The sequence below is a fragment of the Grampus griseus genome (assembly GCF_964374135.1).
Source record: "Grampus griseus genome assembly, chromosome: 11".
Taxonomy (NCBI): domain Eukaryota; kingdom Metazoa; phylum Chordata; class Mammalia; order Artiodactyla; family Delphinidae; genus Grampus; species Grampus griseus.
Genome location: NC_139005.1, coordinates 42536710 through 42552336, shown reverse-complemented (window position 1 = coordinate 42552336; position 15627 = coordinate 42536710). Strand labels below are relative to the sequence as shown.

General features: G+C 46.9%; 1 protein-coding gene across 1 annotated transcript; it reads right to left on the bottom strand.

Annotated features, from left to right (window-relative positions):
• Positions 1 to 1740: 1740 nt before the first annotated feature.
• Positions 1741 to 4691, bottom strand: ZNF740 (zinc finger protein 740). The gene is made up of 5 exons (XM_082666720.1): positions 4542 to 4691; positions 4092 to 4181; positions 3375 to 3498; positions 2951 to 3069; positions 1741 to 1960 (listed from the first exon to the last, which is right to left on the bottom strand). Exons 1-5 carry the CDS (start codon positions 4623 to 4625, stop codon positions 1871 to 1873), a joined length of 507 nt encoding a protein of 168 aa, XP_082522846.1. The 5' UTR covers positions 4626 to 4691; the 3' UTR covers positions 1741 to 1870.
• Positions 4692 to 15627: the final 10936 nt, after the last annotated feature.

Genomic DNA, 15627 nt, shown 5'->3' with positions numbered 1-15627 from the left:
CCCCGCCCCGCCATTTCCTCCAGAATAGGTAACAGCCAGGAGTCTGCTGCTGCTACTGCCTACATTTTTCTGGGAAATGAAATCACTTCCTGGAGATTGCCATCTCAGATCCCCACTGACAGCTTGGTCAGGTTCACCAAGTCAAGTCTCCATGATTCTTCCATAATTACTCACCCCTCCTCCCCACAGGTCAGGGCAGGCCACAACCTGGGAGTCAACCAAACCCCAGAACCTCCCATAAGGATTCTTTCCTTAGCAGGAAGAGGGTTTTTATTTCACTTTAGAAAATTCATATTCACAAGCCCTGATTTGGGTTAGAAACATCCTAACCACCAGTCTGTGGAATCAATCTTAAAAAACCCCTCCAAAACAAAGCCCTCCAGTCCCCCAAGTTGAGTTCTTCTCTTGGGACCTCAAGCACCCTTCAGATTTGCTGGGGTGGGGAGGTGGTCAGGAGAGGCTGCTTTACGCTCATCCTCCCCTGAGCTGAGGGCTAGAGAAGGGTTTGGCTCAATAATATGCCATCTCCAAGCATACAAAAACACTCACATACCACACACACACCCACACACCCACACCCCGCACTCCCGATCGCTTTTTGGGGGGTGGACAGGGTGGTGGGCTCGGAGCAGAGAGGAGCAAAGAGTACAGTTAAGAGTAAAACCTACGTTAGGTTTCCTCCTCAGTTTTTTCTCCGCAGCATCCCCACGCCCTGCAGTTCTTGGTTGGGTAGGGACGGCCATCAAGAAGGAAGCCAAGACCTTGTTCTTTGGGACTGAAGGCCAGACCCCCATCTCCTCTACCTGAATACAGTGATAGGACTTGGGCAGGGAGAAGAGCTCACACTGCCCAACAGTCATGTCAGGGGACACCAAATTCCTTTCGTTTCTTCAACAGCTGTTACCCAACTTGGGGCTAGTCTTGGGTTGCTCCTAAGAGGGCACAAGGAGAGAGATCCCACTTTGACATCCATGACTTCCTGCTCAACATCTGTCTGGCTTAGGAGTCAATATCAGCGAGGTAGCCAAAAACTATCTCCAAGACCAACTGCCCAAAGAGAGAAAGGAAAGGGGCCACTCTCACCCAAGTTTCCTCCAGAAGGCACTTGAGCTGACCCCATTAGGTACCAGTGTGGCATGGGCCATTACAACAGCCATGGCCACAACTCTTGCTCTTCCCCGAAGGAAATGAGAGGTACCTGTCCACTCTTCTTGGATCCAGCCCTTGTCTGCTCCTGTCACTGTTCTTCCTTTTGTCCCTACAGTGTATAAGGAGACCAAAGTAAGCTCAGCTGCCATCCCTGATCCTATTCTCCTTCAAACAGGAGATGAGGTACAGGGCTGTGGAACATTGAGGATCAACTGCAACTAAAAACTCAATTTTGGGGGAGGGCTGGACCAGCCACAGTCCCTACTTTGACCAGGACTCTATACCTCCGTATTACCTGTTTCCACAGTGCACCTGCTGAAATCGTTTTTGGATAAACAAAAACAAGAACAGAACAAACAAATCCCTCTCCCCGATCTTTTCCACTTCAGCTGCCAGCTGGAGTCCAAGGTTGTGGGAGCCACACTTCAGTCTTGGTCCTGTACCTTTAGTCCCCACCTAAGACCTCAGACAAGGGTCCAGGGACTAGCTTCCCTACCCAGGAATGCTGAAGGAACTTCCCCGAGATACTCATAGTCTCAGATTATTTACAGAGCTGAAGCTCTGGGGCCTGCTGTCCCCGATGCACTCTTCTGGTCTCCTGGGTCCACTCCTCCAGGAGGGGGACAGGTACAGACGGGGTGGTGGTGGGACCATCAGACCAGAGGGGTGCGCTCTTCGGTAGAATCTTCTGATCACTCCCACCACCCGGGGCCCCTTGCGCCTATAGAGAAAACTGCCCGTCGGAAGTCTTGGACTGGCACCCTTGGCACATCCGTTTGTGTCTGAGTAATCGATCTGTCCGAGAAAAACACTGAGAAGAAAGGGAGGGTTAAGTGCCTGAGAGGAGAAACTCAGTTACTATTGGCTAGAGCTGCCTTCCCCACACAGGAGAGGCACACATCCCATTCTACACCCCCTTGGCACGTACACAGACGGCATGAGTGCACAGTGGTTAAGAACGCAAGCTCCGAAGTCTCAATTCTGGCCTAGAGCTTAGTAGCCGTGTGACCATGGGCAAGTTATCTAACAGCCCTGAATCTGTACACTCATCTGTAAAATGGGCTAAAGGTACCTACTCACAGAGTGGCTGCTTCGTTTATCACATATTTATTGTGTATCTATCTCAAGGCAGGTACAGTTCTTGGGGCTGAGGACAGAGTGGAGAACCAGAGGGACAAGGTCTCTGCCTCCTGGAGCTTTCATTCTAGTGTTCTGCAGATTCAACCTAAGAGCACGGAGCAAAGCCTGAGACCCAGCAAAGCATCCAGGAAGTGTTAGTTGTTATCGTTTCTCATCTCTTGTTCTTGTCTTATTTTGGTCCTGGCTCTTACATTCTCTACAGATCAGATATTGACCTCCCAGGGCAGAGATTTTATCTCTTCCTCCAAAGTGCACCTGCTCTGAAGTTCGATTCAGTTCGTCTCTTGTCCCGGATCTGCTGTGTCCTTGGGAAACTCAACCTCTCTAAATCTCAATTTCCCCATGGGTGAAATCAGGACAACACAGCTTCCTCACGGAGTTAATGTGAAGGTTAAACAAAGTAATGTCAGATATGCTCTCACAGTGCCTAGCACAGAGTAAGTATCCAAGAAATGCTATTATTATTATTACAATTATTCTAATGGCCCCTACCCATGATCAGCTACATAAGGCCAGAGAGATATACATCACCCTGAGGTACTAACTCTAACATGGCCAGGAATGCTAGGTGGCCCCCTGTCAGGCAGGGAATGGCGGCAAGCCCTGGTTCTTAGGGAAGGAAGTCTGTGTGTGGGCGTGAATGGATGACACGTGAGCTTACCTGATGACACCGTTCACACTGGTAAGGCTTTTCCCCACTGTGTACACGCTTGTGACGCTCCAGGTGGTACTTCTGGATGAAGCGCATATCACATATGTCACACTCAAATGGCTTCTCACCTGGCCCAGGTGGAGAGAGAGAAGCGAACATCAGGAGGTATACATGGCAGGGACCTCATTCCAGGTATTTTCCCAGAAATCTTTAACTTTTAGTAATATGCAGACACCTAATGGGGAAGGGTCCCCAAAGCTGCTGGTCTCAGTGACACTAGATACATACAATGTCTCTGCCTCATTCACTTACTTTCTTTCTCTATTAGTATTTCTAATACTTACTCCTTAAAATAAACCCCACAAGAGCTACACGCAAATATAATACAAACTATGGACTATTCTCCCCCTTTGAATGTGAGCAAGAGACTTACCAGTATGAATAAGGATGTGCCTCTTGAGGTGGTAACTGCTCCTAAAGGCTCCAAAGCAGTGTTCACAAACAAAATTTTTGGGAATCTTTACTTGAAAAGAACCATTTTGTTCCACTACCACCACCTGGGGGCAAGAGTCAGGTATGTCATGAGGCTATCCCTCTGCCCTCTTCTTGCCCCCATTCTGCTCTGGGTCTATTGCCAACTGCTGGACAAAGTAACTTCTCTGATGCTGTCATCTCCCATATTCCTTAGAGTTAAAAGACCTTCTAAGGAAGGAGGTAGGGTGTGCAAGCTATCTGCTTCGTCAAACCCAACACTCTGAATTGACCTGAGGGGGAGTCGGCCTGCCCCTTTGCCACAGAATTTCATGCTCCCCTGACCCTCCTTCCCTTACCAAGGATGTTTCAGAGAGGGCAGAGATCAATTACCAAAGTGGTCCCTGGATGGAATCGGGGTGACACACTCACTGGCTATGAGGGAGCAAAACGTCTAGGGAGAGCTCCGGGTTGAGCCAGAGAGGGAAGAAACAGGAGGACTGCCCTATTCCCAAGCTGGACCAGTTTGGGAGTTACCCCATTACCTGCCTTTTTCTTTTCTTTTTTTTTGGCCGTGCTGCATGGCTTGCGGGATCTTAGTCTCTAACCAGGGACCGCCCTCGGCAGTGAGAGCGCCCAGTCCTAACCGCCGGACCGCTGGGAACTCCCCATTACCTGCCTTTTTAACAGTCTTTTTTGAATGGGAGGCCTCAGCCAAGCTGTCATCGTCTTTGCGGCTCCGGGACTTATCGCTGTCTTTTCGGTGGCTCTTTGAATACAAATCAAATCTAAATTTATAGTCCATCTCAGAACACAAGACAGGAGGCCAAAAGCTGCTTTGAGACAACTTACAAATGAGAGTAAATCACTGCCCCGAAGGTTTAGAGAAAGTATGCATTCATTTCCTCGCCAAGTACCCTGGTTTTAAGGAGCTGTTGTACAGAAAAGACCTTCCTTTTCTGTACCCTTTTCTGTATCCTCTAAAATACCCACATTCATTCATTCCCCAGCTGGATCCCCTTTCCCACTTCCCTAAATAGAAGCACTAAGGAATCAAAGCTGGGCATCTTCTGGCAGAGAGCTCGGGCCACCCGACCCCCAGGTGCCACAATGGACTCAAGTGCTGTACCTGACTCGAGCACCTCAGCATATCAGGGCTACCTGCCCGCTCTCCATTCTCGGCCTGCTTGCTGGCAATCTGGCTCAGCATCATCTTCTTGCTGGCTGCAGTGGGAACCAAACTCACACCTGCTAGGCCTTCACAAGCCAGGAGACTTGCCTAAGTTGAAAGGAGATGAGGTGTCAGGTCACCTGGCAGGGCAGGGCAAAAATAGACTGCCAACTTCTAAAGAACTACCTTTCACACCCAGCTACTAACATGCTGCTTCTCTCTAGGGAGCGTCCCTCCTCACCACAAAACCCTGCTTCCTTCAAGAGTCCTCCCTAACTCACCTCACCAGGAACTACTCACTTTGTCATCTGTCAGCATTTAGATACAGACCAAGTGAATAATCAATGTCATTGACACTTCTGTCATTAGCACTGTGCTGGGTAAAGCATGTGTCTATGTATTACTCTGAAGTATTTCTAAGCCTTGTGTGTGGGCATGAGGGTCTCTCCTGTTGACCCACTGACACGGGAGATTTCTAGGGGAACTTCCTTCTTCCTCCCTTGATGACACTCAGCTTCACAGAGCCCACTTACGATTGGCAGACCTCACTGGTGCCAAATGTACATTCTATCGGGTCCTACAAACATGTTTATCAGTAAAGTTAGATTAATTTCTCCCTTTAGATTTTAAATTCCCTAGATGTTGCCAATTACAACAGATATAAAAATTAAAACACTTGGAAGGATTTTGGAGTTGAATATACAATTTCTCTCCTCCACCCTGGCCCACCATTTATATGTGTGCATATCCATATTTTTTCACATTCCCTGCTATACATACAGTTTAAAAATGACTTAAGCAAGAGTGAACACGATGCTGTGAAGTGGGCTGCAAACAAAGGAAGAAGAAACTGAAGGGCTCCTACTCTGCATGGAAAGGAGGAAGCTATGCATGCAGTTGGAAGAAAGCCAATTATACTGTAATCAGGCTGCCATCCTGGTGAGACTGGTAGGGGAGGGTCCCTGGAAGGAAGCTGGGAGCAGCTCTGGGGTTGCCTGCATATAGCTTTTCTACCCAGATAACTACAATAACCTATCAAATCATCCTGTCTCTCCAATCCATCCTGTATCCCCGCAATGACAATTACCTTCCAAATACACTGATGTGACGTCACTCTGCTGCTTAGCATTCTTCAGAGAGTTCCCATTCCTTACAGAATAAAGACTAATTCCTCAGCAAGGCATAAAAGGCCCTTCAGTCACTCTGCTTGTTTCCCCAGGAAACAACTCCCTTTCCCTAACGTTCCCATCTATCACTATCTACCACATTCCTCTAACCAGGCCCCACTTAAATCCTTTCCTCCTTAACTAGCAAACTACCTGCTGTACTCCTAACATCACCACATCCTTCCACGTCTCTAAGCCTCTGCCCATGCAGTTCTCCTTGTCTGAATGCCCTGTTCTGCTTGTTTATCTAGCAAAATCCTATGCATCCTTCCAGCTTCAACTTTTTTCATCCAAGCAGAAGGATCATTCCTCTCCTTCAGTGTACATACCTCTATTATTGCACATTCCTTCAATCAACAGATTCACTATGTCTCTACTACTAGCCAGCCACTAGGCAAGGTGTTGTGAATATAAAGATAAACAATAGAGTGTCTCTTCATCTCCCCCCGCCCCAACCCAACTAGCCTGGAAGCTTGTTGGGGACAGGGACAATTTTATTCATCTTTGTATTCCCAGCACAATGCCTTGCATGTAACAGGAGCTCACTAAATTCCCGTTGAAAAAAACAAATGAAGCATTCACCAGACTGTTCACTCCCTCGTGCCCCTCAGCAGTTAATGTACCAAGTGTAAACTGAGTACATGTTGCTTTGCAAATGTCCCATCAGGGCCTGTGATGCAGTATAGCCTACCTCCTTCATTTGACTGGAAGCTCCCTGAAGGCAGGGGCTGTGGCCTGTCTCCTTTCCTTCCTCTAGATCTCCCCCTGGTGCTTAATACAGAGCTTCGCTCACTGGGTTGGTCAATATGTTGACTAAGGCAGCATTCAAGAGTGAAACTGCAAACACGCCTCCCAGTGATCTTGAAGGAGGAGGACTCGAGAGCTTTTTACCTGAGCCATGCTGATTTCTCTTAATGCAACCCAAAAGTTCACGAGTTTCTCGATCCACCTTTTCTTAAGACACTGTTGTTTGAAGAACTGTCACCAAATCACTGTAACAGCTCCTTCGTGTCCCTTCAGTCCTGCTGCCATACTGAACTGCCTTTGTCTTCAAACAGAACTTAGTGTCCTCCAAAAGGAAGATAGATGTTCCAAGAATCCCTGGTCTCTGCCTGGTTCCTGCTTACTATCTGAAGAAAAAGAGTCTTCCAGTCTTGGTTTTCCAGCTGAATTCTCTAGATGAAGTTCACGATCTGTTTCAGAAACCTGAAACCAGAAAGGGAGATGGGGCTGTTAGGTGCAACATCCTCAGGCCATACAACCTGCAGTGAGGTGAACTCTTTTTTTGCCAGGCGCTCTCTGTGCAACTCCAAAAGAAGACATCAGTCAAGCAGAGTTTTCTTTCTAGGTCATGAGTTGAAACTGGTCTCCGGGCAGCCAACAGGAGCAAAAGTAACTGGGGCCTCTGGTGGAGGAACTGCAGCAGGCCAACGGCTTGGCTTTTCCATCTTAGAACTGGAAGAAGGGGGTGGAGGTCGTCTGGGGCTTTTGTGTACAGTGGGCCAGCCCGCGAAGCTCGCACTCTATTAAGGCGACCAGAAGTGTGGTAGAGAAAAGCTCAGGGGCTATCGCTGGGCGCTTGGGCAGCAGGCAGAAATCGAACCGGCAGTACGTGCCCGGGCCGGCCCACACGTGCGCATTCTCCGAGTCAGCCCGAAGGTACGTAAACTCGCTGCGGAGGTGGAAGGCAGGGAGGCGAAGCCCAGCTCTGTGCATTCCCTCCCATCTTCCCTCCCTCGCGCCAGCCAGCCAGCCAGCCAGCCAGCCGCTGCGCCCGCCGCACGCACCCGGAGAGAGCCGAGGAGCGCGCAAGGTGCGTGCTCGCGCCCGCGTCCCTTCAGAGCAAGCCCCCTCAGCCCAGACGGTGACGCGGCCGGACGGTGATGTGCGCGCGGCCCCTACCCCTCCCCGGGAGCGCCCTCCCTTCGCCACGCGCCCCTCCTCCCCTCCCCTCCCCCTTCCCGCGGGGCGCCCCACGGCCTGCGAACTGCTGAAGCGCTGCCGTCTGCCCAGACGACGCTGCGCTCCCTGGGGCGTGCTCCTACCTGCCACGCGCGGCCTCCTGCTGTCTCCCCGGCCGTGCGGCCCCTCCTCCAGGCCGCAGCACGCCGTGCCAACCCCGTGGCCACCGCTGCCCCCGCCGGAACCGAGGCAAGTTTACAAACACCAACCCGGGACCCGTTTCCCCGGAAGCACTTCTCCTTCCCCCCTCGTCCTCTCCCCCCTGAGCAGCATTATCCACTTCCGGGCTCGCGACCCTGGACGGGCGGGGGCAGACAGAAAGGGGGTGAGGCTGAGGGCTCACCGAGGGAGTGCAGCTGGCGAGTGGGCGGTGCCGGCGCGCGGAAGGACGGGAAGAGGGAGGATCGGAGGTACGGCGCTTGCGCCGTTGTAGGGGCGCGCCCCGGCGGCCATCTTGATTCAGGGAAGGAACGAGGGCCCTGAAATGTTGGTACGCTGAGTGTTAGTTGAGCGGTTTTGCCAGGTGAGCTGGTTAGGACTCCTTGAAGAACCGCCATCACTCTCCCTTCCTCCCAGATGTTCTCCCTGTCGCTTCTGAGCCTGGAGCCCCAAATAAAGCCAGAATACTTCGTACCAGACTTTTTCATGTAATTCGGTCGAGGTCATCTTTACCCGACCTTTCCATCAGGCCCAGATCTGCAGATTCTGAGGGCCGCCGCGTCAGCTGGGAGGGGAGTTAACTTTTTTTGCACGCTCCTGCCGAGTACACTCGACTCCACTCTGAGAACGGATGCCCTGGCATGGTCTGCGCACCCCGAAGCCTCTGATTTCCCTATATCGCTTCCGCCTTTATTCCAGACCGTCCGCAATCTAACATTGGTCTCCTCGCCTGGAAAAAGCCATAGGACTCCCCTCAGTAGGAGAATGTAATCTCTTTGGAGACTTAGCGATGCAGGGTGCCCGTGGGACCGGCTACATTAGGAAAACTTGAGCCTTTCTTTAAATTCTACTCCCAACTTTAGGGAGGGGTTCTGCCAAAGATGGGCTATGCATTTAGTGCACTTGATGGAAGGAAATGTCGATTCTATTTAGGTGTGTCAGATTGTGAGTTTAGGAGAATTAACAGAGATGCCAAAAGAAAAAAAAATATTTATGAAAGAAGAATTGCCAGCTACCTTTTGTACACAGATTTAATTTCCCTGAGCGCTCCATTTTTTGAGTAATTGACAGCAAATCCTTGTGCTCTTAGGATCATCATAGAACAGATAAAATGGAGCGAGATCATCAGAAATAAATCTTTAATTTAAAAAAAAATTAGCTCATGCTTATTTTAATAAGTCCACATGGCACAAAAGAATTAAAAGGCATGGGCTTCCCTGGTGGTGCAGTGGTTGAGAGTCCGCCTGCCGATGCAGGGGACGCGGGTTCGTGCCCCGGTCCGGGAAGATCCCACATGCCGGCGGAGCGGCTGGGCCCGTGAGCCATGGCCGCTGAGCCTGCGCGGCCGGAGCCTGTGCTCCGCAACGGGAGAGGCCACAGCAGTGAGAGGCCCGCGTACCCCCCCCCCAAAAAAAGAATTAAAAGGCAAAAAATATTTTGCCATTTACTATTCCATGCTCCTGAAGGTAGTCACTTTTACAAGTTTGGTGTATATACATCCAAGCTTTTTTCTATGTTCATAAATTTGTTATTTCATCCAAAACATATTTTTGAGCACCTACAATGGACCACACAAGTGTATTTTAGACATTTTCTAAGTCATTTCACATTTTAAAAATTGTTGCATAGTATTCCAACTATTTTAATTTGTCTAGACCCATCCTGATGAACATTTAGGTTACTTATAGCTTTTTTGTATACGTATAGTTTCTTTTTGTTTTTCTAGATAGATTCGTAGGTAGGATATGTGCATTTTAAATTTTAATAAATTCTGTGAAATTGAATTTCAGAAGTTTGTAACAATTTACACACTCAGAGCCATGTGTGAATGTCCCCATTTCCTACAACCTTGGCAATACTGGATGCTATGAATTTTTGTACAGTTGCCAACTTGATAGGTGAAAAATAGTAATTTCATTATTTTAAGTTGCGTGTCGTTAATAGTGAAGTTGAGCATCTCTTGTTGCTTTTTTTTTTTTTTTTTTTTTTGCGATACGCGGGCCTCTCACTGTTGTGGCCTCTCCCGTTGTGGAGCACAGGCTCCGGACCCGCAGGCTCAGCGGCCATGGCTCACGGGCCCAGCCGCTCCGCCGGCATGTGGGATCTTCCCGGACCAGGGCATGAACCCGTGTCCCCTGCATCGGCAGGCGGACTCTCAACCACTGCGCCACCAGGGAAGCCCCTCTTGTTGCTTTTTGACCATTTTAATTGTTTTCGTAAACTGCCTGTTCACATCTTTTGCCTGTTAAGGAAAAAAAGATCATTTGTCTATTTCGTATTGATTGGTAGTAATCTCTATGTTATATTAACTTTTCATTTGTCATATGCTTTTAAAATATTTTCTCTTAGTTTTTCATTTATCTTTGAACTTTTCTTAGAGAGAAAGTTATGCTTTATGGGAAAATATTTGAAACATTCCTATGAAAATAGGAGCAAGACAAGAATGTTTACAATCAAAACTAATATTCTATTAAAGCTACTGGCCACTCAAAAGTCATTATTATTTTCATATTTTTATACTCATTATTTTCACATGATATATCCATCCACAAAGAGTATCAGTTGACAAGATACTAAAACCAGTGAGTTCAGCAGCATCACCAGATATACGATTAACAAACAAAAATTATATAAATAAGATATGAGAACAATAATCAACCATAAAAATGTCATAGAAGGTTCTCATTCACAATAAAAATGTTACATTATAGACGTAAATTTAATAGGAAATTGCAAATTATGCATTAAGAAAATCAGATTATTTTAGTGGAAGAAAAAAAGGGCTGATTATTATTTTTGGCTGCACCACGCGGCTTGCGGGATCTTAGTTCCCCGACCGGGGATCGAACCTGGGCCAAGGCAGTGAAAGCACTGAGTCCTAACCACTGGACTGCCAGAGAATTCCCAAAAGGCTTGATTAGATGGAGAGTTTTACCATGTCCGTGAATAGGAAGACTTAATATTGCAGAGACACAGTTTTTACTTTAGGTTAAATTCTTATTAAAACAGGACTTTGCATGGAACTTAAGCTGACTTTTAAATCTGCATGGAAAGGAAAAATTGCGAGGAAAGCAAAAACCGTTTTTGGAAAGCAATGAGTAGGTAAAATAATGGTGGGGGAGGGGAAATAAAGCCATAAATCATCTTTAACCACTTTATTTATTTAAAAAATATTTATTTATGTAGCTGCATTGGGTCATAGTTGTGGCACGTGGGATCTTCGTTGCCACGTGCGGGATCTTTAGTTGTGGCATGCAAGATCTAGTTCCCTGACCAGGGATTGAACCCCAGCCCGCTGCATTGGGAGCACAGAGTCTTAGCCACTGGAGCACCAGGGAAGTCCCTAACCACTTTAATGGTGTCTTTCTTTACACAGAATTTTAAAAGTTTTATGTAGTCAGATCTGCCTGTGGCTTTTGGGTTTTTGTGATATGCTACCTCAAGATTATAGAAATATTTCCCTGTACTTCCTTCTGGTATTTTTATGGTTGTATGTTTTCAGTTTTATGTCTTTATCTCAGCTGCAGTTTATTTTCTTTAATTTTTATTTTCTTTATTTATTTTTAAATTAATTAATTTTTGGCTGCGTTGGGTCTTTGTTGCTGTGCGCGGGTTTTCTCTAGTTGTGGTCAGTGGGGGCTGTTCTTTGTTGTGGTATGCCGGCTTCTCATTGCAATGGCTTCTCTTGTTGTGGAGCACGGGCTCTAGGAGTGCGGGCTTCAGTAGTTGCAGCACGTGGGCTCAGTAGTTGTGGCTTGTGGGCTGTAGAGCGCAGGCTCAGTAGTTGTGGCACACGGGCTTAGTTGCACCGCGGCATGTGGGATCTTCCCAGACCAGGGCTCGAACCCGTGTTCCCTGCATTGGCAGGCGGATTCTTAACCACCGCACCACCAGGGAAGTCCCTGCAGTTTGTTTGTGTGTGTGTGTGGTGAGTAGTGCCAGACTTAAAAGGGACCAATAATGTAATGGGAGAGGTACTAGCCTAGATGCCAGAAAATCAGTGATCTAGGCTTCCTCCCATGTCACCTTTGTAATTTTGGACAAATTAATCTCACTTTTCTTTTGTCTCAAGAGCCCTTGACTCGAAAATGAGGGTGAATAAATACTTTTTCAGGCAAATTTCTAGCACTACTGTGAGGCTCAAATGAGATTATAGGTGAGAAGGCTTTACGAAGAAAAAAAAAACCCTTTGCAAATCTTCTAAGTTATCTTTAATACTGATTTTTGGTTTATGCATATCAATGTAAGTGTAGTGCAGCATCATTTTTCAGTACCTGGAAATAGTTTATTCAAGTTTGTGGAAGACTTTGGGGGAAGGGAGAGGAGAGTGGGAAAGATGAAAACTAACATTTTTCTGAATGCCTATTTCATATTTGGTGCTTTACTTAAGGAAAGATAAGACTTAGACCTCTCTTCCCAGGAGTTTACAGTCTAGAAGAGGGGAAAACACTGTACACATAAGAATTGGAGCCACTGTTAACGTGGGTGTTGAGTCGGTGGGGTTTGTTAATAGGTAGACAGCTAGGTCAGTGTTTTCACTTTCTCACAATAAGCCTGGCTGAAAGTGCTTTAAGAAGCAACTGCCCTAATCCCTTTGCCCTCAGGCAGGCCTCCTCCTGGGCGACCTTCCCCACCTTCTCTGGTACACTGTCCCCTCAGGCCCACCCCATCTCTTTTTCAGGTAGTATTGTAATGATTACCGATTAGTCTTTTCCTGTACCAGATCTCTATTGCCTTAAGGACAGCCGGAATGTTTTCTCTTTGAAGGTTGCCCTGGGCCAATTGAGCAGAGTTAACCAGCCCTCCCTTTCTTTAGTGAGGAGCAAGCTTTTATTTTATGTGCTGGCTTCCCTCCTGGCCTGTTAGCTGGAGCAAACAGGGCAGACACAACACCTGGGGCAGTGCCAGGCATTAGATAGTCAGTGTTTGTTGAACTACCTGAACTCGTTCCTCTCTCTGAGAGCCAGTTAGGCTGCATAGTAGAAATGAGCAGTATGTGGCTACCTTTGTCACCTGGTAGACCTTTTAGATGAGAGTTGATTGAGGAGAGTTGGGAAACCACGTGGTGTAATGGGGTCATTCCTTGAGCCTGGCAATTTGTTTTTGTTTTTGTTTTTTTTTTTACATCTTTATTGGAGTATAATTGCTTTACAATGGTGTGTTAGTTTCTGCTTTATAACAAAGTGAATCAGTTATACATATACATATGTTCCCATATCTCTTCCCTCTTGCGTCTCCCTCTCTCCCACCCTCCCTATCCCACCCCTCCAGGCGGTCACAAAGCACCGAGCTGATCTCCCTGTGCTATGTGGCTGCTTCCCACTAGCTATCTATTTTACGTTTGGTAGTGTATATATGTCCATGCCTCTCTCTCTTTGTCACAGCTTACCCTTCCCCCTCCCCATATCCTCAAGTCCATTCTCTAGTAGGTCTGTGTCTTTATTCCTGTCTTACCCCTAGGTTTTTCATGACATTTTTTTTTAAATTCCATATATATGTGTTAGCATACGGTATTTGTCTTCCTCTTTCTGACTTACTTCGCTCTGTATGACAGACTCTAGGTCTATCCACCTCATTACAGGTAGCTCAATTTCGTTTCTTTTTATGAGCCTGGCAATTTGTATAGTTTGGAATTCTTGTTGCCCCTTCATTCCTCCTTAATCTTTTACGTTGCTTAAAAATAATATTTATTTTAGGGCTTCCCTGGTGGCGCAGTGGTTGGGAGTCCGCCTGCCGATGCAGGGGACACGGGTTCGTGCCCCGGTCCGGGAGGATCCCACATGCCGCGGAGCAGCTGGGCCCGTGAGCCATGGCCGCTGAGCCTGCGCGTCTGGAGCCTGTGCTCAGCAACGGGAGAGGCCACAGCAGTGAGAGGCCCGCATACCACAAAAAAAAAAAAAAAAAAAAAAATTTATTTTAATTACATAAGTCAATGGAATTATCATATAAAATTATAAAAATATAGACGTGTGTAAATAAGAAAATGAAAATCATCTATAATCCCGATACTGAGAAATAACCGCAGTTAGTATTTTGAAGACTTTTCCCATCTTTTCCAGTTTTTAAAAAAAGTGCATGGGGAGTGACTGCTAACAGTTATGGGGTTTCTTTTTGGGATGATGAAAATGTTCTGGACAGTGTGATCGATGCACAACTTTGTGAATATACTAAAAACCACTGAATTGTACACTTTAAAAGGGTGAGTTTTGTGGTTTGTGAATCGTATCTCAATAAAGCTGTTTTTTGTTTCTTTCTTTTAATGCTTGTAAGGGTTAAGAATCCACCTGCCAATGCAGGGGACACGGGTTCGAGCCCTGGTCTGGGAAGATCTCACGTGCCGCGGAGCAATAAGTCCATGCGCCACAACTACTGAACCTGTGCTCTAGAGTCCGCATGCCACAACTACTGAGCATGCGTGCCTAGAGCCCATGCTCCGCAACAAGAGAAGCCACAGCAATGAGAAGCCCGCACACTGCAATGAAGAGTAGCCCCCGCTCGCCGCAAGTAGAGAAAGCCCGCGCACAGCAGCAAAGACCCAATGCAGCCAAAAATAAGATAAATAAAATAAATAAATGTAAAATGCTTGTAGGCACATACACACAGTATTGTTTTCTGAACTGAAAGTGCGTATACAGTGCTTCTTTGCTGCTAAATGATTTAGCACGTTTCCTAAGAACATTCTCTTACATAACTACGATGCAATGATCAAGTTCAGGAAATGGAGCACTGGTAGAAGAATTCTAATAGTTATGAGGCCTTTCATCGTCAGATTCCACCAGTTCTTCCAGTAACTTTCTTCACAGCAGGTTTTTTTCTTCCTTATCCAGGAGCCTATTTCAGATCACATATTCCTTTTGGTTGTAATGTCTCTAGTTTCCTTCAATCCGGAACAGTTCCTCAGTCTTTCTTTGATTTTCATGATATTGACAGTTTTGAAGATTACAGCCTACATTGTTTTGTAGAATGATCCTCAATTTAGAAACATCTGTTTCCTCATGTTTAAATTCAGGTTGTGCGTTTTTGCCATTTTTCCATACCTAACGTCAGAAGGCCCACGATGTCCATCCATCCCATTACTGGTGATGTTAGCCTTGATCACTTGGGTAAGGTGGTGTCCACCAGATTTCTCCACTGTAAAGTTACCACTTCCCTTTAAAGTGCTTTTAAGGAAAAGAATTTTACAGCATAACACAGAAGAAAAAGCTTTATCCAGGTTTTAATGTTCTGATGATTTTTTTTTTTTTTTTTTTTTTTTTTGCTGTACGCGGGCCTCTCACTGTTGTGGCCTCTCCCATTGCGGAGCACAGGCTCCGGACGTGCAGGCTCAGCGGCCATGGCTCACGGGCCCAGACTCTCCACGGCATGTGGGATCTTCCCGGACCGGGGCACGAACCCGCGTCCCCTGCATCGGCAGGTGGACTCTCAACCACTGTGCCACCAGGGAAGCCCCTCTGCTGATGGTTTTTTTTTTTTTTTTTCCTGCTGATGTTTTGAATGAGAAATAAAGATATAACATTTGAAGACTAAATAAAAAGGAAAAAAATCAGCCAAGGATGAGGAGGCAGGAGCTCAGTTAGAATCTAGGTTTCAGAAGATGGTACCATTCACTTAACCAGGGAACTCAAGAAAAAGAGCCTCAAGAAAAAGGCTCATAATGAGTCCACTTTTGGACCTGTTGAGTGTGAAGTCCTGTGAGACTTCCAAATTAGGCAGGTGGCATCATGGATCTTGGCTGGGGAGAGATGTCTGGGATGGAG